This window comes from Hipposideros armiger, unplaced genomic scaffold (assembly GCF_001890085.2).
Source record: "Hipposideros armiger isolate ML-2016 unplaced genomic scaffold, ASM189008v1 scaffold_808, whole genome shotgun sequence".
Lineage (NCBI taxonomy): Eukaryota > Metazoa > Chordata > Mammalia > Chiroptera > Hipposideridae > Hipposideros > Hipposideros armiger.
In genome coordinates, this window is record NW_017732158.1 from 392031 (window position 1) to 414633 (window position 22603).

General features: G+C 39.2%; 1 protein-coding gene across 1 annotated transcript in view; it reads left to right on the forward strand.

The window, feature by feature from the left end:
- SLC25A24 (solute carrier family 25 member 24) overlaps positions 1–18384 on the forward strand; it is a 56875-nt gene extending 38491 nt beyond the window's left edge. The window contains exons 4-10 of the mRNA XM_019628809.1: positions 662–773; positions 2967–3125; positions 5405–5557; positions 6451–6558; positions 10684–10851; positions 13959–14109; positions 16367–18384. Of these exons, the coding sequence (XP_019484354.1) occupies positions 662–773; positions 2967–3125; positions 5405–5557; positions 6451–6558; positions 10684–10851; positions 13959–14109; positions 16367–16551 (1036 nt within the window). The 3' untranslated portion in view covers positions 16552–18384. The remainder of the gene's footprint in view (positions 1–661; positions 774–2966; positions 3126–5404; positions 5558–6450; positions 6559–10683; positions 10852–13958; positions 14110–16366) is intronic.
- Positions 18385–22603: the final 4219 nt, after the last annotated feature.

Here is a 22603-nt window from a genome sequence, read left to right on the forward strand (position 1 = left end):
GGGGCCCTCTGGCGTCCCAAGCCAGTTCGTAACCATCGCGCCACTTGGCCGACCCTACAATATATTAATTTTAAATAATAAACTTCAATGAAAAATAAGGTTATAATATATTAATTTTAAATGTTGCACATGAGGTACTAGGGTTTCTTGACTCAAAAGACCCAATCACCAAGTTTGATTTTTGTTTTTCAATCACTGCTAGTTTTCTTAGCTTAGAGAAATTTGGAGAAGGAAATAGATAGCATATTTTGAGTGTATTCTAAAATCACCTCCAAATGGCACAACAGAACATTAAGAAATATCTTCCTGAGCCAGTGCAAGAAAAAATGAATCATAAACCATTCGTTCCTACCTTCCAATATTTTATCTTCCAGGTTTTGTGTTTGATAGCTCATTGACTTAAAGTTTGACAGATTGCCAAAAGTAGTCTTTAGTGCGGCATCTCTAATTTTGGGGGTCCATTTTTATCTAAAAGATTAAAACTAACAGATCACCCAATGCTTGCTGCCATTTCCAACAACTTATTGTTGTGAATTGGGATTTCTTTTAACTTAATAAGAATTAAGTTGGAAAAGAAACTGTCATTCTGCAAAATAGCCAGTAATGTTAGCTTTATTTATACATTTTGTTTCGTTCCTTAATTAGCTTCCTTTTTTTTCAGCATCGATGCTGATGGGACTATGACAGTGGACTGGAATGAATGGAGAGACTACTTCTTATTCAACCCTGTTACAGACATTGAGGGAATTATCCGTTTCTGGAAACATTCTACTGTGAGTGTGCTTTATGTATGAATTTATACTTATTTGGAGCTGTAAACCACAGCTATAGTTATCCCCTGAGAATGTTCTGTAACGTTTACAGCTCAGGGTGGGTGCCCAGCCAACCCCCAACAGCTCCTTCACTTGTAGAGTTCTTCTAGTGCACGTATTTAGAATATCTTAAAATTCCCCAAGACTGTAAATATTACAGATATAGTACCTTTTTTTTGCTGTTCTCAAAACTTAGAAGAGGTACTGCCTTTCCAAGGCTTATGAAGATTAGCTGTGCAGCTGTTATTGGCATGTAAGTATTTTGCCATAGGGAGTGTGGAAGCTACCGGCTTTTACTATTTATAGATACTGCCTTTTTATAGGTATTACCTAAATAATCAGCACCTCATGGTTGCTGAGGACCTGTTGCCTTGGCAATTGATGAGGCCAAAGATCCCCTCTGAAACTTATGCTTCTTTAGTCAACTGCCTGGGTTTATCTCTGGAATAAGGCACTTTTAATTTTTGAAAATTAAAAAAATCTTCTTGGTTCATCTGCTCAGCATTTCACACCTGTCTTTATTTCTCAAAACGTGCAAATTTTAATTCATTAAATTGCATTAATATTCTGCTAAGATAGTGGTGTACACAAAGTAGAATTTATTGTTCAGTCTTCTCCTGAAACCAACAAGAATTTTTTTTTCTAATGGATGTGACGTCTGTACTATTCATGGATTTTAGTAAATTTTGTATGCACGATATGAAGCCTAGAGTTCACGTTGCTACTAGTAACTGTGCCTAAATATCCATAGAGTATTGTAGAATTATTGCTGTTTTATGCCTTTTCAACTATGAGTATAATACTATATTAGTAGTCAGTTGCCTAGATAAATTTTATACTTATGTGAAGTTGTAGTTACATAATCAGATTCTTACTGTGTTTTTGGAGATAGTTGATAGCAGTATCCATTTTACTGTTAATAAAATGAAAAAAGAGAAGGTTCCTGCTGTCAACCTAAGAACATCTAAGCCTGTAGAGAATTTTAATCAAGATTTATTTGAGCCAAACAGAGGATACACCTGGAAGCAAGATCTCAACAGATTGAGATAAATGCTTTGGATGATAACAGTTTGTGTTTGATAATATTTATGTATTTGAGATTCAGAAGGGAATGTAAGGGAGATTACAATGAAAGTGGGAGGAATGGGATTACAGGATAGTTAAGATGATGTGCTCTCTTGAGGAGTTTGAAAGGGGGCATTTCAAAGGTGTATTAACCTAGATGCATAGATATAATGGACATTGCTTGCTTAAGGCAAAGATAAGACTTACTAAGGAAGTTATATGCCCAGGGCGTGACTGCTCACCATGACCTGCCCAGTTAGGAATTTATGATCAGATCACCCGTGAGGTACTTTCCATCGAACCCCGTTTTTCATCCACACTACTACAGCATAGCTCCTTACCCTTATAATCTTACCTACAAAATCTTTTACACCAAAATTATTTAGATATTTAAGTTATAAAAATATTATCATTATAGAACTTTGTTTCTCTCAAACTACATTTGTAATCTATAGTAATGTTTAGGCTAGATTGAAGGGCAGATCATTTTAAGCAATACCTCCTGTTAAATTTTATATAGAATCTGTCAATCTGTCACATGCTTTAAATGACAAGTTAGATTTATAAAAATATTTATAGACAGTATATCTAGGAAATAAATTTAGGGGTATTTGCATACACAGTTTTTATTTAATTTTATTTACATACATAAAGCATATATTAAGGTGTAAAGTATAATATGGATATAATTTTGAGATAAAGGGAGTATCTTTGAAGAACTGACAAACGAATTTCTTTTTCTAGTTATAAGGATTCACTACTTCTGATAAAATGCTGCCCTTTCATTTTGAATTAGACCGGGAGGAGAAAAGTTACTCTGAATCTATTAAGAAAGAAAACTGTAATTGTTGGTTTTGTAAATTTGTAATTACTGTTAATATTCGTTTCTTGTGAACTGATAGTGCCCTTCATTTAGTGTGAAGAGGCTGTTTATAATCATCTATAGTCTCAAATTGGTTCAGTATAGTTTCTAGGGAATGAAGTTGGTCTTAACTATAAAATAACATGTGATTCTTCTCTAAAACAAACAAACTGGAATGATCTATTTTTAATTGAAGGAGTCTGGGGGTCTTCTTTCCGTTTTAACAGGGTATTGACATAGGAGATAGTTTAGCTATTCCGGATGAATTCACGGAAGACGAAAAAAAGTCCGGACAGTGGTGGAGGCAGCTTCTGGCAGGAGGCGTAGCTGGGGCCGTCTCTCGAACAAGCACTGCCCCATTGGATCGTCTGAAAGTCATGATGCAGGTGAACTTCATGATCTTGTGTCTCAGTTTGTCCTCAAAACCCTAAAACAATGAGAAATACGGTGCTTTTAAAAAAGTTTTAATAGTCTTTCATACCTTTAAAAATATCTGTTTTATTCCGTTAACCCCAAATCTAGTCCATGTCAGTATTTCAATGTCCGACTGAACGTAAATTGTTGGTATGTGTGTGATGAACTTTTACTCTCTGGTATTCTGTGATTATTCAACTGTTTAATTAAAAAAAAGGTCTCCAGTTATTTTTGCAGTATTCTCCTTAAATTATTTATATTTTCCTTCTATTTTATGTACTTTTCTCAAAAGTGGGGTTTTCTGAAATATCGAATCTTGGAACAAGGATGTAATTTTAAACATTATTCTGGAGCTGAGGTTAGCAGAAAAAGACCTGGATTTATAGATTGACTTAGTTACTGACTAGCCATATAGCCTTGGCTGGTCAGACTGGAAAGAGGGAAAGGAAAGGAATTATTGTTTTTTTGGTGGTCATATGGTAACCCATTTAATCCTCCTAGTAACCCAGCGAAGAAGGTATTTTATCCTCATATGATCTGTGGGGAACCTGAGGCTCAGAGACTTAAATAACTTTTCCTTTACAACAAATTAGATGAAGAGTAGAGTATCTTTGGCTCCAAAGCTCATGGTTCTCACACTGCCTGAAACCCCTGAGGTCTCATTTTCTTTCATTCTGGAATGGGAATAAGAATATCTAACAAAGGTGTTTGTCAGAATTAAATAACATTAGGTATATCAAAATGCCTGATACATTGGAATACCCTACTGGAATATAGTAGTTGTTTTAAAAATATATATATTTTTAAGTTGAGTTTATTATTCCTATAGTCATCACTTTTTATATTTGTCCTTAGGGTTCTGTACAAAACTGTTTCTGACAGTATTTTAAACCAGTATCCTTTCAGAATGTACCTCATCTCAAAATGTGCTTAGAGGTAAAGATAGTGCTTTAAAAAAAAAAGGAGAGGGAATTGGTGTGTGTATTTTTCGTTAGAAACAATAATAGTAAATTGACTTTGAGAGAGCTTGAATAAGCACTCATCTTTTCCTTTGTCATATTGTATTGTGAAGTTTACTTAATATAAAGTGGATACCTTTGGACTTTAGTTTCTGCACGTTCAGGGGGTTCCCGAAACCACCTTTAGATTCTATAATTCGGAAGGACTCCCAGAACTCACTGGAAGCTTTTATACTCATGGTTATGGTTTATTACAGGGAAAAGGCACAGATTAAAATAAGCCAAGAAAAGAACATAGAGCTGACCCTGGGGAAGTACCAAATGCAGAGCTTCTCTTGTTCTCTCTGCACAGGACCATGATGTGTCACCTTGTTGGCATCAGTGTGTGACAATATGCAGAGAGTGTTGCACACCAACCAAGGATGCTCCCCTGAGTCTTTGGTGTCCAGGGTTTTTACTGTGGCTCAGTCATTACAACCCACACGGCCCACTTAGTCTTCAGCCCCTCCCATCTTTTTTTTTTTTTTAATAGTAGTCACTCATTTTGTGCAAGCCAAAAACAATCAGAAGAATAGCCAATTTCTTTAATAATTTTTAGTTTATTAGATTTAATCAGATGGAGGTGATCATAAGGTCTAGTATATTTATACAACTATCACATCTATAGTGTAAGCGAAGTAACTCATCGTTACTCACTGGGTTAGGCTGTTGGTACATGTTGTCATGAATTTATTGCCTAGAGAGGCCTCGAGATAAGCCATACAAGGTACAATTTTTATTTTTGGTGTCAAGCTCTGTACATTCCAGTGTCTATAGCTCTGATCTATATATAATATCCAAAGTGTTTTCAGACTTATTTATATTTCATGTTGGTATTACTCCTTGAGTGGAAGGATAATATATTACCCACAGTACATATTTTTATTTTTCTTAAACTGAACTTGTTCACATTCCAAATGGTGTTCCGTAGCCTAATACATAATTTAGTCCATGTTCTTATGAATGTTGTTCATAATAATGTTAGTTTTGATCACGTTCTCTCTGTCTACTTTCCCACACTGAGGATATAATTTTTTTTTTAAGTTTTAGATTCAGAATCAGGCATCTAAAATGGTGTTAATAGTTTTTCTTATCATTATATATTTTCTCAACCTTCTATATTTTATTTTCAAATACCTCTTCTTGCAGTAATAAAAAGTATTGGAGAAAAGAGAGTGGCTTGTACAGTTACTTTAGAAGTAGTAGCAATAACGTGCCACCAGAATTTTTTATCATTTTGCTTTTATTTTTAGGTCCACGGTTCAAAATCAGACAAAATGAACATATACGGCGGCTTCCGACAGATGGTGAAAGAAGGCGGTATTCGCTCCCTTTGGAGAGGAAATGGTACAAATGTCATTAAAATTGCGCCTGAGACAGCTGTCAAGTTCTGGGCATATGAGCAGGTAATTGTTATCACTGTATTGTTAGTGATAGTGTAATTATATGGATTATCCACAAAAACTGTTTTTCTCAGTTGTTCTGTTAATATTTGCTTATGATTTATTAGTTTTATTTGTATTGGTGAAAATAAACTCATCTTAAAAAAAGAAAACTATGGGGCAACTATCCAAAAAATTGTGAACACTTTATTAACCCTGTATTTTTGTGCATCTGGGAAAGAATGCTATTATTCTGTTTTAGCAAAGGAGCAACTGGGTCCCATCTGTGGAACGTCTGTGGAAACACAGATCTGTGTTCTGTGGAAATCTAACTTGAAAACCACTGTCCAGTTAACGAAAATATATTAGCATTTAAGCCTTGTTTTTCTGCTGGGTACTGTGTATGCATTTTGACAAACATCATATTGTCAATTCATTGATTTCTAGGAGCTGATTTGTATTTTGGTATTGTCATAATTCAGCTCGGGCTGCCATAACAAAATACCATACAGTGGATGTTTTAAACAACAGAAATTTGTTTCTCACAGTTCTGGAGCTGGGGAGTCCAGGAACAAGTCACTGACCAATTCAGTTTCTGGTGAGGGCTCTCTTCCTGGGTTGCAGATGACTGCCCTCTTGCTGTGTATTCACATGTCCTTTCCTCAGTGCATGCATGTGGAAAGAGTAAGAAGAGAGAGGGAGAGAGAGAGAAAACTCTCTGGTCTCTTCTTATAAGGACACTAATCCTGTCATGAGGGCCCCACCCTCATGACATCATCTAACCCTAATTACTTCCCAAAGGCCCATGTCCAAATACGATTATATTGAGGGTTACAGCTTCAACATATGAATTCGCGAGGGGACACAGTTCTATCTATAGCAGGTATTAAAGTGCATTTAAAAATTTATTTATACAGTACAAGAAGTTGCTTACTGAGGAAGGACAAAAAATAGGAACCTTTGAGAGATTTATTTCTGGTTCCATGGCTGGAGCAACTGCACAGACTTTTATTTACCCTATGGAGGTAAGTGCCATTGTGATGTCTGACTGTGTTACTAGTGTGTGTATTAGTACATTGAGGATGGGGCATTTAAATTGTTTAAATGCATGTTCCCAGGGTTTAAACCATTTAAATCAACTTTTATACTGTGTTTCTTTAAAAGTTTATGACAAATTTGCTAACTATTTTTGTGAACTGAAATTTTCAGGAAATACCAGATACTCTAGTAGTGCCTGAGGGTGTGATACCTCTGGAAACATTCCCCCTTGTGGAGTGGCACTAAGCAGAACTTACAGATGTACTGAGTTTCACTTCTTTTTTTGTGGGCAGCACAAACATGGCACCTCCTAGCAGGATATTTTCTTTAACCCCGTTCACTTCTAACAATTTTCTCTAGCACATGTTTGCACATATCACCCGAAAGTCTCCCAGGGGGGTTCTCATATGAGGCACATGAAGGGTTTGAGTTGATGTTCCTGGGTGTGCTGCGTCTGTGTCTGTCTGAATCTGTCTCTACCTTATCTGTAGCCCAGTCTTTTGCCATTTGTAGCAGAAATTCATTGTATCTCATTTTGATGTAGGGTTTAGTTTTTGATAGATTCTAAAAGAATTGAAAAGTGCGCAATTTATAAGCCAAAATGCAACTTTCTTCGTCCACTTCACTGTTTTCCTCAAGAGAGAATAATAAGACAAGTACTGATCTGCCCTATCAACACCCTTTATGAACATACGGAAAAATACAAATAGGTTTTTTCTTCTTCATGTCTCCGTGAAACATCAACCATTGTTGAATCGTTAATTGTGGAAATCATGTTGACAACATGAGCATCCCTCCAGGATTGAAGAAGAATTTCAGGGCCGGCCGAGTGGCTCAGCTGGTTAAGAGCTCGCTTGGGGAGCGCCAGCTCTGAGCAGCAGGGCTGCGGTTTGGATCCTACATTGAGGGCCAGTGACGCTTGTCCTCTACAGCTAAGATGATGAACAACAGCTCAACCTGGAGCTGGGCTGCTGTGAGTCATTGGTGACAGCGTAGGCTGCAGCCCCTGCTGCAGTGGGTTGCCATGGGCTACTGTGTGTAGCCAGCAGCCAGCGTGAATGGCCTGCAGCTGGTCTGACTGCCTCACCCGGGAAAAGCACAATGATCACAATACCAACATGGACCAGTGAAGCGACGTCCTCCACAACTAGACTGAAGAACAAAACAGCAATTTGTCTACCTGTCTGTTTCCCTTCCCTGATTCCCCAATGCTGTTCCCCTCCCCCCAATTCCCCAATAAAATCTTTAGAAAAAAAAGAAGAATTTCACCTTTTCTCCTGAATGTGGTTTTGCCACGTTTCAGAGACTGATTCGTTTTTCATTTCTGGAGGAAGACCCCTTGTTCACTCTGATTGTTCCACACACTCTAACTTGTCTTGAAAGGAGAGTTTCAGCAATTGTCACATGATTGTAATAGTTGTCTTGGTAGACATAGTAATTTTGATCAAGATAAGGTTCCAAAAGTGTGAAAATAGTTTCCTGTAATTTTTTTCCTTCACCAACATAAATTTCTAAATTCAAGATATAGCGTGAGGTGCTTTCAGTGACCATACGAATGAGTAAGCCATACTTTATAAGTTTCCTCAGGTAATATGTTTGTATATGAAGCCTACCCCTCAAAGGAATCATTGCTTCATCTAAGGAAATTGTTGATTTGGCTTATAAATAGTATGAAATCTTTCAAGGAAAAAAAAATCCAACAAGGGTTGAATTTTGAAAAGCCTGTGAGTTGGTTGTTGCAGAAGTTCATTGTTGTGGAAATGTAAACACTACCAAATTTGTTCAAATCTATTATGGCTCATAAGTTTCCTGAAAATAGGAGTATCTAAAAATGGATCTGTAGACCAGTAATCCTTTAATTTATCTTTCCTGATTTGCCCCATTAGAATAAGTATTGAAAAAATTTTTTTCATTTCTGCTACAATGACATCTGACCATTTCAACCCCTTAGAACCAGTAACATACTTTTCCTGATTTTGTAAGTAATATAGATTCGTTTCTTCACACAGCATATCAAAGAATCTGTCTCCAAGAAAGAGTCCTGTTACTTGTGATACTTTCGTCGGGTCAGAGGGAATTTGTTTTACCCCTGGGTTTCCAGTAGATGGCCCTAAATTTGGTGTTTTATCTGTTTTTATCCATGTGGAAACCCCTGAATCTAGTGTGTCGTCATCGTCACTTTTGTTTGTGCTTTGTTCACTGTCACTGTAACTCGGTAAAGGCTGCACAATTTTGTTTTGCCTATTTCCAATAATAGAAGAGTCACTGTCATTTTCCCTGTCACTATCAGCATTGTCAGGAACATCAGATAATGTGTCCGTCAACAATTCTGCTGAAACTTCATCTTCTGTAAGATATTTTTTCCTGTAAGAACTACATCTTTCTGTCATGGATGTAAAGTGATTGAAATCTCTGAATGCTGACTAAATGCAGAGCAGAGCAACAGAGGAAAAGACAGAGCTGTTTGTTCCCTATATTTATCACAGATCATTAACTCAGAGTGAGGTCACATTTCTATAAACATTCATCAGCAGGACCATTCGGAGAAAGGCTCCATGTATTGTGTAGTTAAGTGTATAGAGCGTGGAAAACAAGCATTGTTAAAAACGCAGATGTGCGTCATCTGTCTTGCACAGATGTAATGTATAGACGCAAATCTGTGTCACCGATCCACAATTTGTTAATTACCTGTTGCTGTGTAACAGGCTGTCCCCAAAATTAACAGTTTTAAAAAATAAGCATTTATTACCGTAGTTTCCGTGGGTCAGGAATCTGAGAGTAGCTTAGCTGCGAGCCTCTGGCCCAGGGTTTCTCACACCCTGCAGTCAAGGTGTCAGTCAAGGCTACAGTCACTGCAAGGTTCAACTGGGGATGGATCTACTTCTGTGCTCCCCTGTTTCCCTGGATGTTGGCTGGAGACATCAGTTCCTTATCACATGGGCCCTCTCCATAGGCTGCTTGCGTTTTCTCACAGCAACATTGCTGGTTTCCCCAAATCAGTGATCAGAGAAAGAGGCGGAGAGCATAAGCTCCCAAGATGGAAGCTTCAGTCTTTTGTCATTTCTGCTGTATTCTTTTGGTCACACAGACCACCCCTGGTAGAGTGTGGGTGTGAATACCAATGGTGTGAATACCAAGAGACAGGGATAGTTGGGGGCCATCTTGGAGGTTGGCTGCCACAGTGTTGATAAGAATGATAACACCCATTGTTCTCCAAAGAGTTCTGGTACCATAAATTTCATAATGGAACCTCAGGATTTGATTAGGTGATGGTCAACCTATCTAGATATCCTTCCGTTAGAGCATGGGTGGCAAATCATGGACCTGTGGACTATTTTGTATTGCCCTTGAGCTAAGAATAGTTTTTACATTTTTAAAGGTGGTTAAAGAAATCCCCCAAAAAACCCAAACCAATATACAACAGAGGCCTGATAATTTAGACCTACAAAGACTAAAATATTTACTATCTGGTCTTTACAGAAAAAGTTTTCTGACTCCTACTTTAGAGCAAAAATGATATTATAGATGTGGATCTCTTTACTGACATGACAAAGGGTTTTTCAATAACTCATACGACCTAGGCAAGATATGCCCTTCATTTTCAGTTTTGTGACATGCATATTACTGTAGCTTTCCTTGCAAGCATCTTAATATAATTCATTTTACTCCACACGTCCCTCAAAAAGGACCCTAACTCCATACCTAGTCTTCCTCTTACATTGCTCATCTCAGTTAACAGTATCACCTTCCCACCTCCCTGCTGCCCCCATCCTATGCGCCGAGCTAGAAACACTGGAATCATCTTTCACGCTACCATGTCCCTCACCCTGTGTATCTAATTGGTTATCAGTCCATTTTATGAAGACATCAATAGATCATCTTTTCTCAATTTCCTCTGCTACTGCCTTTTTCAGATCCTCTTTGCAATAAATGGGTCCTCTTGCTCTCGTCTTAGCCCCTCAATTGAGATAATGTGGAAGGGAGAACACAGCAACTAACTGTCACGTGAGTGACAATATGTACTGGGGTATTCTCTAAAATGACCTCTTTTGAATTCATGATGATAGAGTTAATATGAGCATTAATATTTTGTTACATTCTTTCATGACCAGGTTTTGAAAACCAGGCTGGCTGTAGGCAAAACCGGCCAGTACTCTGGACTCTTTGATTGTGCCAAGAAGATTGTGAAACATGAAGGCATGGGAGCTTTTTACAAAGGTTATGTTCCCAATTTATTAGGCATCATACCTTATGCAGGTATAGATCTCGCTGTGTATGAGGTGAGTTTGTAGCAATCTTTTGAATCTGAAACTGTATTAAAATAGTTATTGTTCAAAATTTGACTCTGTTTAAAGAAGTACAGATATACCAGGGAACAGTTTGTGACCAAAAGTAGATTTAAAGGTGTGTTACTTGATCTTTTCAATTACCTTGAATATGAAACCTCATATACCTGTGGTCAGTTTTGTATTAGATTTCCCTGTGAATTATTTTTCTTAATGAAGAAAATGGACTCACATTCAAATATCAGTTTAGAAGGTGGTACTAAGGATTGTTTTTTTTGAGGGGAGAAAAAATTAGCACAAATGGCACATTTTCTTTGATTTGTTCAAATCTGACATTGACAAAGCCAAGAGACTTATATGTGTAGCACAGATTTATCCCTGGTACTGATGAGACAACTCAGACTAGAAACCTTTAATCAATCTTGCCATTTAAACTATTTAATAATTTATGAATCTGACAAACATTTATTGAGCACACACTGTGTGCAAGCCACTGGGTTAGACACTCGATCTAGCGATTGAAAGAAGGACTTGGTGTCTGCCTTAAAAAAACCGCAGGTCTGGTAGGGGAGCTAGACAATCAAACAGCTAAAGCACAGTGCTTAGTTGTGCTGTGATGGAATCAAGCCGGGGGTTAGGGGGGGAGCCAACCTGTTGCTGAGGGGAGGCGTGGAGTGTGTAATGAAAGCTTTCTTAGAGGACTTTACTTTTTTTAAAAACAGACTTATTAAGCTATAATTGACATACCATACATTTCACTTATTTAAAGAGTACAATTCAATGGCTTTTGGTATACTATGTCATTAATTTTTAAAAATTGTGGTACAATGCATATAACATAAAGCTTGCCATTTTAACCACGTTTAAGGGCACCATTCAAGGACGTTAATTCCACATTGTGTAATTAATTAACACTTGACACACACTGTGTGTAGTGTGTGTAGTGTTGTGTATTTATCATCACTATCTATTTCCCAAACTTTTTCATCACCCCAAACATGAAGTCTGTAACTATATAATAACACCCCACTTTTCCCTCTCCTCAGCCCCTGGTAACCTCTAATTTACTTCCTGTTTCTGTGAATTTACCTATTCTAGTTATTTTATGTAAATGGCATCATACAATATTTGTCTCTTTTTCCTGGCTTATTTCGCTTAGCATAATGTTTTCAGGGTCCATCCGTGTTATAGCATATATCAGAACTTCATTCCTTTTTATGGCTGAATAATATCCCATTGTATGTTATATCACATTTTGATGGACACTTGGATTGTTTCTACCTTCTGGCTATTGTGACTGATGCCATAATGAAAATTGGATACAAACATCTGTTTGAGTCTCTGCTAGGGGTAGCATTGCTGGGTCATGTAGTAATTCTATATTAAGCTTTTTGAGGAACTGTTAAACTGTTTTTCGTAGCAGCTGTACCCTATTTCATTCCCACTAACAGTGCACAAGAGTTCTAATTTCTCTACATCCTTGCTAATTCTTGCTGGTTTCTGATTTTTTTTTTTTGGAGAGGCGGGGAATTGTTTTACTTGTTTTGTTCTTTTGTATAGGGGCCATACCATGATGTATGAGGCAATATTTCATTGTTCTTTTGATTTGCATTTCTCTAATGATAAGTGATGTTGATTATTTTTTCATATGCTTGTTGCCCATTTATATATCTTTTTTGGAAAAATGTCTATCCAAGTCCTTTGCCCATTTTTAATCATTTTTTAAAAATTGTTGAGATGTAGGTGTTCTTTAAATATTTTGGATGTTAACCCATATCAGATATATGGTTTGCAAATATCTTCTCCCATTCTGTAGATTGCCTTTTTATTCAGATAATTGTTTCCTTGGCTGCACAGAAGTTGATAAAGTCTGTTTGTCTATTATTGCTTTTGTTGCTTATACTTTTGTTGTCATATCCAAGAAATTATGCCAAATCCAATGTCCTGAAGCTCTTACCCTATGTTTTTTCCGAGGAGTTTTATAGTATTAGGTCTTATGTTTAGATCTTTAATCCATTTTGAGTTAATTTTGTATATGGTGTAAGGGCCCAACTTTATTCTTTTGCATGTTGCTATCCAATTGCCCCAGCACTGTTTGTTGAAGAAACTGTCCTTTCCCTGGTCTATAGTCTTGACAGACTTGTTGAAGATCATTTGGCTGTATGTTCAAGAATTTATTTCTAGGTTTTCTATTTTGTTCCATTGACCTATGTATCTGTCGTTATGCCAGTATCACACTGTCTTGATTACTGTTGTTTTATAGTATATATTAAAATCAGGCAGTGTGAGGCCTCCAAATGTATTCTTCTTTTCCAAGATTATTTTAACTAGTCGGGGGTCCCTTGAGAGTCTATATAAATTTTAGGACAGTTTTCTGTTTCCTCAGAAAAATATGTCATTGGGGTTTGATTAGGAATTACATTGACTTTGTAGATTGTTTTGGGTAGTGTATTAGTTTTCTCAGGCTACCATAAAAGATATAATTTTTCCCACCTATTGGCATATATTTTTTATACTTAAAATATTTTATATTTAAAAAGTAGACTAGCATGCATATTTTATACAACTTCTCTCAATTATGGCCTTGTAATGGAAAGACAGGGACCTAGAATAAGAAGGGAGAAAGCATGGCTTGGGGGATCAGTATACTTGATTCTGCACCCTTGTTAAAAAAATTCCACTGCGACTAATTTTCCTCATTTCTAAATTCAGAAGAGTAGCTTCACTTCAGAGCTTTGTAAAAGGACTAAATGAGATAATATGTAAAGTACAAAATTAGATGCAATTAGTAGTAGCGTATTATTTTTATTAATACTCACCACAGAAAATGTTTTTTAGGTCATACATCTGGTGTACTATTGATCTTCACATTTATTTAGAAGAAGATAAGCAACAAGGGCAAACCTCAGGTGTTCTGAATCCCCAGTGGCTTTCCCACCTCTCTGCAGAGCCCCTGGTCCCGGGACTGTGCCGCCCCGTCTTGCAGAAAGGCAGCCCGTCTCTCATAAGGATGAGAGTAGCTGTGAAAATGTTCATGCTGAATGAAAGTGGTCATGAAGTTAGTTTTTCACTATTTTTCTTCTTTCCTGTTCCTCTGGCAGCTCTTGAAGTCCTACTGGCTGGATAATTTTGCCAAAGACTCTGTAAACCCCGGAGTCATGGTGTTGCTGGGATGTGGCGCCTTATCCAGCACCTGTGGGCAGCTGGCCAGCTACCCCTTGGCTTTGGTGAGAACGCGCATGCAGGCGCAAGGTGAGTTATCGGTGAAAGGATGACTCTGGTAAAAGTCCCACAGCAGCCACGTGCTTCTGGAACTTCAAGTTCTTCTGAGACAGCCGAGTGTGGTTTTAAGACAGTACCTCTGCCCGTTTTATTCATTATTGCCTCCCTAAGGAGCCTTTTTACAAATTATTTTTCTAATCACTCCCTCTTAATGAGATTTTAATACCACAGATACACTGCACGTGTACTGTATATGTATCTGAGCTTTATGCATAGAGTAAGCGGTTTTTTTGGCCCATGTTGAGAACACATGTTTTAAGAATATGTATCTGTAAATGGGAATGACAACTGCACAGTGTTTTATGAATTAGCAACAGTATATGTAAAGCAACTGGCATTCGTCAGATTCTTGTGGCCAAAATTGGGTATTATTATTGGACCCTACAACTTTAGAATGCCTCCCCAGGAGACAATGTGACACTGTCTCCTCCCTTGACTTTGGTGACACTGTGCCCTCCTGGCTCTTCTGCCACCTCATTGATTATTGTCTTATGATTTGCTGACTTTTATTGCTATATGAAAGTAGGCATTCTGTGCTTTTTTTTTTTTTCTTTCTCTTTCCCTGGCCAATGTGACTGCCTGTCATTTCTTTGAGTAGCACACCCTGGGCCTCTATTGCTCTGTCCCCAACCTCTATTCCAAGTATCAACCACCCCTCCCCCAGCCAAGCTGTCAGTCATTAATTAAGAAATAACTTCCTGAGCCATTGTTGGGTGCTGGACATCCTGCCAGACTGTAGGGTTGGAGCAGCCCACAAGTCAGATGTGGTCCCTGCCATGTGAAGTGGAGAGGACACACATTCAGCAAATAACCTCGGTAATCCACCTCCCCTTGTTCGGGGGGCACAGAGATGGGCCTCTGACTTAACCTAAGGGGAGCCAGACAGTGTTGTCATTTAAGCTGATCCTGCAAAGGCAAGCGGGAGTTAAGCGGGCAAAGGTGGTAGGTGGACAAGAGAGCATCGCAGCCAGAGAAAAAGCGTGTGTGAGGGCACTGAGGCAGGAGAAAACAGGCACCTTTGAGGAGTCGAAAGAAGACCATATGGTTGGAGAGAAAAACGCAAAGTAGCAAACTGAACGTTTCATGTTTATTCTCTCATTTAACCATCATGACCGTCTTTGAGGGTGATACTAATATTATCTACATTTTGCAGATGAGTAACTGTGGCCAAAAGAGATTAAGTAGCTACCACAAGGTTACCTTTGGTAAATAGCGGAGCTGGGCTTCAAACCCAGGCCGCCTGATCAAACCATCGCCTAACTAGCCTCCCCCTCCTGTTTGCCAACTCCAGTTCAGTCCTTTGCATGGCTGATGGGTTTGTTTCAAAAGTCAAGATCTGATCATTTGACGCCTGCTCAGAAATCTTTGTGACTCTTCAGTGTCTTCAGAATAAATTCCAAAGTTCTTAGTGGGAATTTCAAAGCCCATCATAATTCTGGCCCCACTTAATTTGTTCACTTCAGCTTCATTGCCCCACCCCTGCCTTGCCCACCTCCAGTCGCTCCGTGCCATCTGTGAATAGCCACATCCTGCCATCACTGGTGTCCCCGTAGCACATTTGTGTTCCTGCCCTTCTCTTTCTTGTGCCAGCAACTTGGGCTTTTCCTTCCTCCCTTTCTTGCCTATCGAGATTGTTTATTTTCAAGGCCCAGGGACCCTATATTCTCCTACGCTCCCCAAAGCGTACCCCATACTCCCCTTACTTCCCAGCATTGAACTGTTCTCTCCTCAGCACTTGGGTAATGAGGAGGAGGGTGGTGGTGGCGGTGGTGGCGGCGGCGGCGGCGGCGGCGGTGGCTGTTGGGTGGTTGAAAATGCATGAGCATTGGAGGTGGAATAGTGCCAGCTCTCAGCTTTCCTGTTTGCTAGCTTAGTGTATTAGGACAAGTTTTTCCATCTTTCCAAGCCTCCAATTCCTCATTTATAAAATGGGTATAATAATACTTACCTTCAAGGATTGGTATATAAAGTAATTAACCCAATATCTAGCACATAGTAATCAATCAATAAATAACTATTAGCACCATCGTGATTATGACTGGGGCGCTCACTATTAGGTGCTAAACAAGGAGAATTATACAGAGGGGTACTTTCTTGGGCCCCTTGGAATAAATTTTATCTTTTCATTGTATTCTAGAATATCACTCTGAATCATAATTGTGTATAGTAATAATTACAACACATGCTTGCATATTAAATTACCCTGGTTTCTCTTTTTGTTTTCTAGCCATGGTAGAAGGCACCCCACAGCTGAACATGGTGGGCCTCTTTCGACGAATAATTTCCAAAGAAGGAATCCCAGGACTTTATAGAGGCATCACCCCAAACTTCATGAAGGTGCTGCCTGCTGTCGGCATCAGTTACGTGGTTTATGAAAATATGAAACAAACTTTAGGAGTAACCCAGAAATGACATGTTGAATTTTTTACCTTAGCATGATTATTGAAAATTTTTAATAATCTCCAGAGTGATTTTTTTCTCCTAGAATTGCAAGTTCATGGCAAAAGAAGCCATATTTTTTTTCACAAAAGGGACGAGTATATCAGTGATCACTTTAAACATTTGAGCTCAATTTTATATATACAGAAATGCTCAACATCATAGTTTTGATAAGCTCATACAATTTTGAAAAGGCCACATAATTGTATTTTGTCTTTTGCTTTTGTCTTTTTTTTTTCTTTTCCATTTCCTTGAAATATTTACAGCAGTGAGAGAGGAGGAGGAGAACGGAAGGGGAAGAGAGCCCCCTAGGGGAAGATGCAAGCCCAGGACCCACTCCCCAGGAAGATCCAGACCCAAAATCTGCTCCCCAGATAGCAGAGGCCACAGAACTGGGAACTGCCCAAATATGGCCACCCCTGTGGGCTGGGGGCCCTGCGGGGAGTTGTGCTTCATCAGGGGGTCTTTGGGTACACCTGAAGAGGGCTGAGGGGGCAGGCTTGCAGGGAGGAAGGGGTGAAGAGCAGAGGGAAAGCGCTCCAGAGAAAATGCTGCCTTTAAATCACCAGCCACAAACGCACATTCCACTCGCCCTGGGGCTTTCTCCTGGGCCAGAGGCCCAGTCTCCAGGGAGCAGGGAGCTGCAGTGCCGGAGGAACCTGTCCGTCTGTCTGTTGTTCTGCTCCTGGTGTAGCCAGTATTTCTGGTACAGAAAGAGGCGAAGCTGACAAGTTCCAGCATTTTGTCTTTTCTTATTAGTCCTTTCTGCAAACCTGTGCCTTGAATCCTAAATCTGAAACGTGCTTGCTTGAACTAAGTTTGTTTTGTGTTGTAGAATCAGAAATCATCTCTATTTTGGATGGCTCAAGTTTATGCCAGTTCCTTTATACTTGTCTTTTTCTTGAAAACAAGATGATCAGAAAACCTTGAAACTTAACTTGTTTTGTATATTTTGAATGTCCTTGTAGAATTCTTAAAATGCCCTTATAGAGACATTAATAGAAAATCATTGCATGAAAACATACTTACAGCAGCCAAATAAGTATAGGGTTTATACCCTTATCTTTCTTTAAGCTGAATAAGAATGAACATAAGTGGCAGAATTTCAAGGCGTGTGAATACCCTAGTCTATTCACATCACTTTTGTAGAAGGAGGAGTGATGAAATAATGCTTATTTCATGGGCCTTTTAACATTTTTCTTGCATTGTTATTTCGTTCCTGAGATGACACACTGACTGTCAGTGTATTACTTTACAATGTCAACACGAGGCGATTTATTTGAAAGATTCTGTTGATTCTGTCATTGCTTTGAAAACCTTTTTACTTATATGCGCTTTTGAAGAGCATCTCTCTTTTCTTTGTCCTTTGTTTCCTACTTGATTCAGATTTTGTTTTAATCAGGAAGGCTTCTGGGGACCATTCTTGGTAATCTGAAATTTGTCTGTTACATGAATTGGGTTGCTCATGGGCGATTGACATTCTCATTTTTTCCCCTCACTGCTGAATTTCTTTGAACCCGCAATTCTCAATTTGGGCAGCACAAACCTTAGTACATAGTAATAGTAGCGTATCTTAATCTTATATATTAGGTACCAATATTTAAATGAAAGGCCCAATTTATAAACATACACATTCATATTGTACCTTGCCCCAAGTTTTAGGAATATGTTATGTATGATATACAAAACTTAATTTATGAGATCAGTAACATGTTTTTATTTTACTAAAGTCATTTTTGTAGTCAACTATCTTTTCTGATTTATGTGATTAGACTTAGAAAAGTATTTATTGAGGTTATTCTTACTGCTTTTTAATTTAGTTCCTAAACTCAAGTTTGATTTCTAGTAATTTCTGTTATAAATTGCCAGCATTTTAGTGAAAATCTTATTTGAACCTACCTCTTACGTTTTCTGAACCAAAGAGAAGTGTTGGACTTGTTCATTATATTAGTTTGGCCTGATAAATGTCTCAGTATTTTTATAATACATACAATAAGCATGGGACTTCATCTTCAGGACTCTTTGTACTTTTGAGTAATACATAAATGACAATGTTAAAGTACATGACTAGATCTGTTTTTACTCATAAAAATTATGGAATGAACAACTGAAATTTCAAGCTACTGAAAAATTGTCATTGTTCATTATGAATTTAAATTGTTTGCTATTTAACATTTGTAAGGTATGACTGTGATTTATCTGTGCATCTTGTATCTTTTGAAAACAATGATCTTGCATCTTTTTAAAAGAGCCCGGAGTTGATGATAGATTACTTCTGGCATTATTGTATATTTACTTTTCATTTATATTAAAAATACACACATATATATTTGTTTTTAAAATGACTTGTTTCCTCATTTTTAGAAAATTGTGTAACTATGTAAAAAAAATGGCTGTCACAAGCTTATATACTGGCAGCGGCTTGAAAAATACTTTTCATTTCTGACTCCATATAGTTTTTTTGTTTTTTTGAAAAAAATTTTTTTTTAAATTTTTATTGGGGAATTGAGGGATGGGAACAGTGCTGGGGAATTGGGGGAAGGAGAACAGACAAGTTGCTGTCCTTTTTGTTCTTCGTCTAGTTGTGGAGGACGTCGCTTCACTGGCCCAAGTTGGCACCATCATTGCGCTCTTCCCGGGCGAGGCAGATCAGTCGCCGGCTTCTGGACGGCCGCTCACACTGGCTGCTGGCCACACACGGTAGCCCATGGCAACCCACTGCAGCAGGAGCTGCAGCCTACGCTGTCGACTCACGGCAACCCAGCTCCAGGTTGAGCTGTTGCTCAGCATCTTAGCTGTAGAGGGCAGTGTCACTGGCCCTCATATGTGGGATCCAAACCGGGGCTCTCTGGTGTCCCAAGCCAGCTCTTAACCAACATGCCACTCAGCCGGCCCTCCATATAGTCTTAACAAATATTTTGGCTTTTCCTGAACAGCCACAGTAGTTATTGTCTCCATCATACATTTTGGCATAAAATGATGTTTTCAGTGATATCATATTTCACATTTACTAATTAGGGTTATACCCCTTGGGGTTTATAGTGCCAAGGAGAATCCAAAGTCACAGGATTTCTTACCACATTTTGGTGGATTATCAGTTTGTTTTGAAGTCGTGGGAAACAAAAGCTAAGTAAGTTTACTGTTAAGTAATTTAAAAAATTTTTATAATTCAGATTATAAGTAAGTACACAATTAAATTTAAAAAAACAAAACAAAAGACTGCAAAGAAATTTCTGTATTCCAACTCAAATGCCACCCAGATTCCAAGATAACAGATAGGCCCCTTTCTGCTCTCAGGAAGCCTTTGTTAGAAAAACGCTGCAGGAGTTATTTCTTGCCTCTTACTTAGTCTTGTGTCCACATCAAGGGACTAAGCTTCCTGCGAGCAGAGATCATATTTTATACTACTTTATTCTTTGAGATTTACATTAGGTCACATGTATAAATATGTGGCATGGTTTCCTTATCCCCAAACAGGAATTTTGTCAGCCCTTCACTTCACATGTAATTTTTATTTTGAGAAAAGCACCAAAGGAGTAACGATATTTGCAGAGGGAAACACTTTCCTCTCCCTCCTTTGCCACATCCCCTCGTTGGGCCAACGTGGGGTGGACCGAGCTCATTCAGACCACTCTCCAGGACAGCACGCCCTGCCGTTCCCTCTGGCTGACATCCAAGCTGACTGGGCCTGGTCCCCCGGCTGCCTTCTGACCACAGTGCAGTTGAAGATGCCTGTTCTCGGCCCTCTCCCCTGGCGGGTGTTAGGATTTTGGGTGTTTGTTTTAGCAGGAGTACATATTCTCTGTTTGGTAGTGGGCCCCACAACCTTGTACTCAGGTGCTTGGCCACTGTCACTGCAGCGTTGTTTGCTATGAAAGCCAAAGCCTGGGCCACTTGGGCATTTATTCCATAAGCATTTACATACTCATTCGTTCTTTCAGTGAATATTTACTAAACACCTGTGTGCCAGGCACTTTTAGGGGCTAAGGACCCAGCACTGAACTAAAGACAGCACTTTTCCTCATGGTGATTATCTAGTAGGGAGAGATGGACAATAAGCACACTATATATAAAATGTCATATGATAAGTGCAGAAGGTAGTGCTGGGGTTGGGCTGCAATTTTAGATAGAGATGCTTCCCTGAGAAGGTGCTATTTGAGTAAAGACCTGCAGGAGGTGGGGGAATGGGCTCTCCTGATGTCTGGGAAGAGCATCGCCGGCAGAGGGAATGCAGGTAAAGGCTGCAGGTGGAGGAAACACCCAGAAGCCAGTGTGGCTGGAGTGGGGTGGGCAAGAGGGAGTGTGGTGAACGTTGAAGCCAGAGCGGGCCGCTGAGGGAGGCCGATCAGCCACGTTTCCCGGGTGCCGTCTGCAACACTGCAATTGCAACATTTCTTGGTGCTGTTTCCTAACCAAGACTCAGATGTGTCCTCTCTGGGGGTGGGAATGTCATCATCAGAAAATTTGTTGGAAAAGGCCCACAATTTCTGGTATCCGTCGTGTCCATCACACACACAATGGTTTTCCCTACTGCTGTCCCAGCAGAGCGATCGGCCCCTTCCCCGGGTGACACGTTGGTTCGCTACTCTATGCCTCTCCCTCTCCAGGGAGAATTTTAATTTTTAAAAAGAGAAATTAACTTAGAGATTTTAAAATCTTGCTAGAGATTTCCCTCAGAATTACAAAGAACTTTAATCTTAACAAACTGACAAGGCTGTTGTTCTCTCTTCCTTCTCTGACCACCTTGTGTCTACCCAGAGTTTGTTTATTTGTTTATAATTTATATAAGTTCTACAGTATTAGAAATAATAGTTATATTTATTTGTTTTTGTTAGTTGATATTATCCTGCTTTGAATTCACTTCCACAAAGTCCAGATAATAGTAACAAAGGAGTGATTTGTCCTTTGTTACTCTTGAAAGAGGTGCTTGCCTGACCAGGGATTTCAAAACATTCTGAAGTGCTCTTTCAAACCTAAACTTACACGGACCCTTGGGATTTGCTAGTCAGCCATGTTTTCCCAGCATTTACACTCATGTCTTTACACCCGTTCGACCGCACAGTCACGACCGTGGGCTCAGGATGAATTAGCATAAATTCCAGCATTTATAATCTGTCAGCTGCATTTTTGTACCACTTTCACAGGAGGTCCCCACATGAATTTAGTGCAACTGGCAACTGCAAAAAATATGACATTTCCTCATTTTCTTTAAATCAGCTTAAATCCAGCTGGAAGCTTCTATACCCCTTAGTGTTGTGCCAATGATCTGGGGTCTGGGGCCCTCTGAACCCTGGTGATGGACCACCAGTGACTGGAAAGGGGCTCTTTGTTCCAGCTGCATAGTCTCTTGGACTCCCCAGCTGTGCCATGCTTGGCATGGGAGTAGCTGGGAAGACATGGGGCATCGGAGCCTGGGGTTTGGTCTTCCCATTCCGGAGGGGTGAGGAGTCGAATGTGAATCTCTCTTAACCTTGGGACTCATCAGCTTTTGTCTCCCTCCCAGCCTGTGGGTTTGCCCCTTTTTCTCTTTGCTGTTAAAAGCACTCCTCTTCTCTTACCCTGGGGGGGACCCCTACATCCTCTCTGCAGGTAGTTTAGATGTTTGCAAAAGACAGGAGACCCTTTGATTGAAAGTGACTTGTTTTCCACTTTTAAAAAATCCCCGAGGGAAGCAAATGCTGAAGGCCTGGCTCCTTGTTTGAAGTGAGACGAAAGGGAACATAGAGGGAGAATAAATACAAATCCATGTTTCACTCAGTTATCTTGCTCTGGGCTCTCAAACTGCCTCCTGTCCCTTGGTATTCTGTGTCTTGGGAGACTTCTCATGCCACAGGACATTGGGCTGTACACACGTGAACAACACATCATTCCACCTACTGAATCTCTAAATCCCCCAAACTTTATTGATGTGTGGCAACGTAGTTTTACGGCCAGTTTCAATAAATAGTTTCCAAATTGAAAAGCCAACAGTATAATTGAGAGTTGACACTTTTCCAGAGCTTGAGAGAAGATGGCCGGTAGAAGG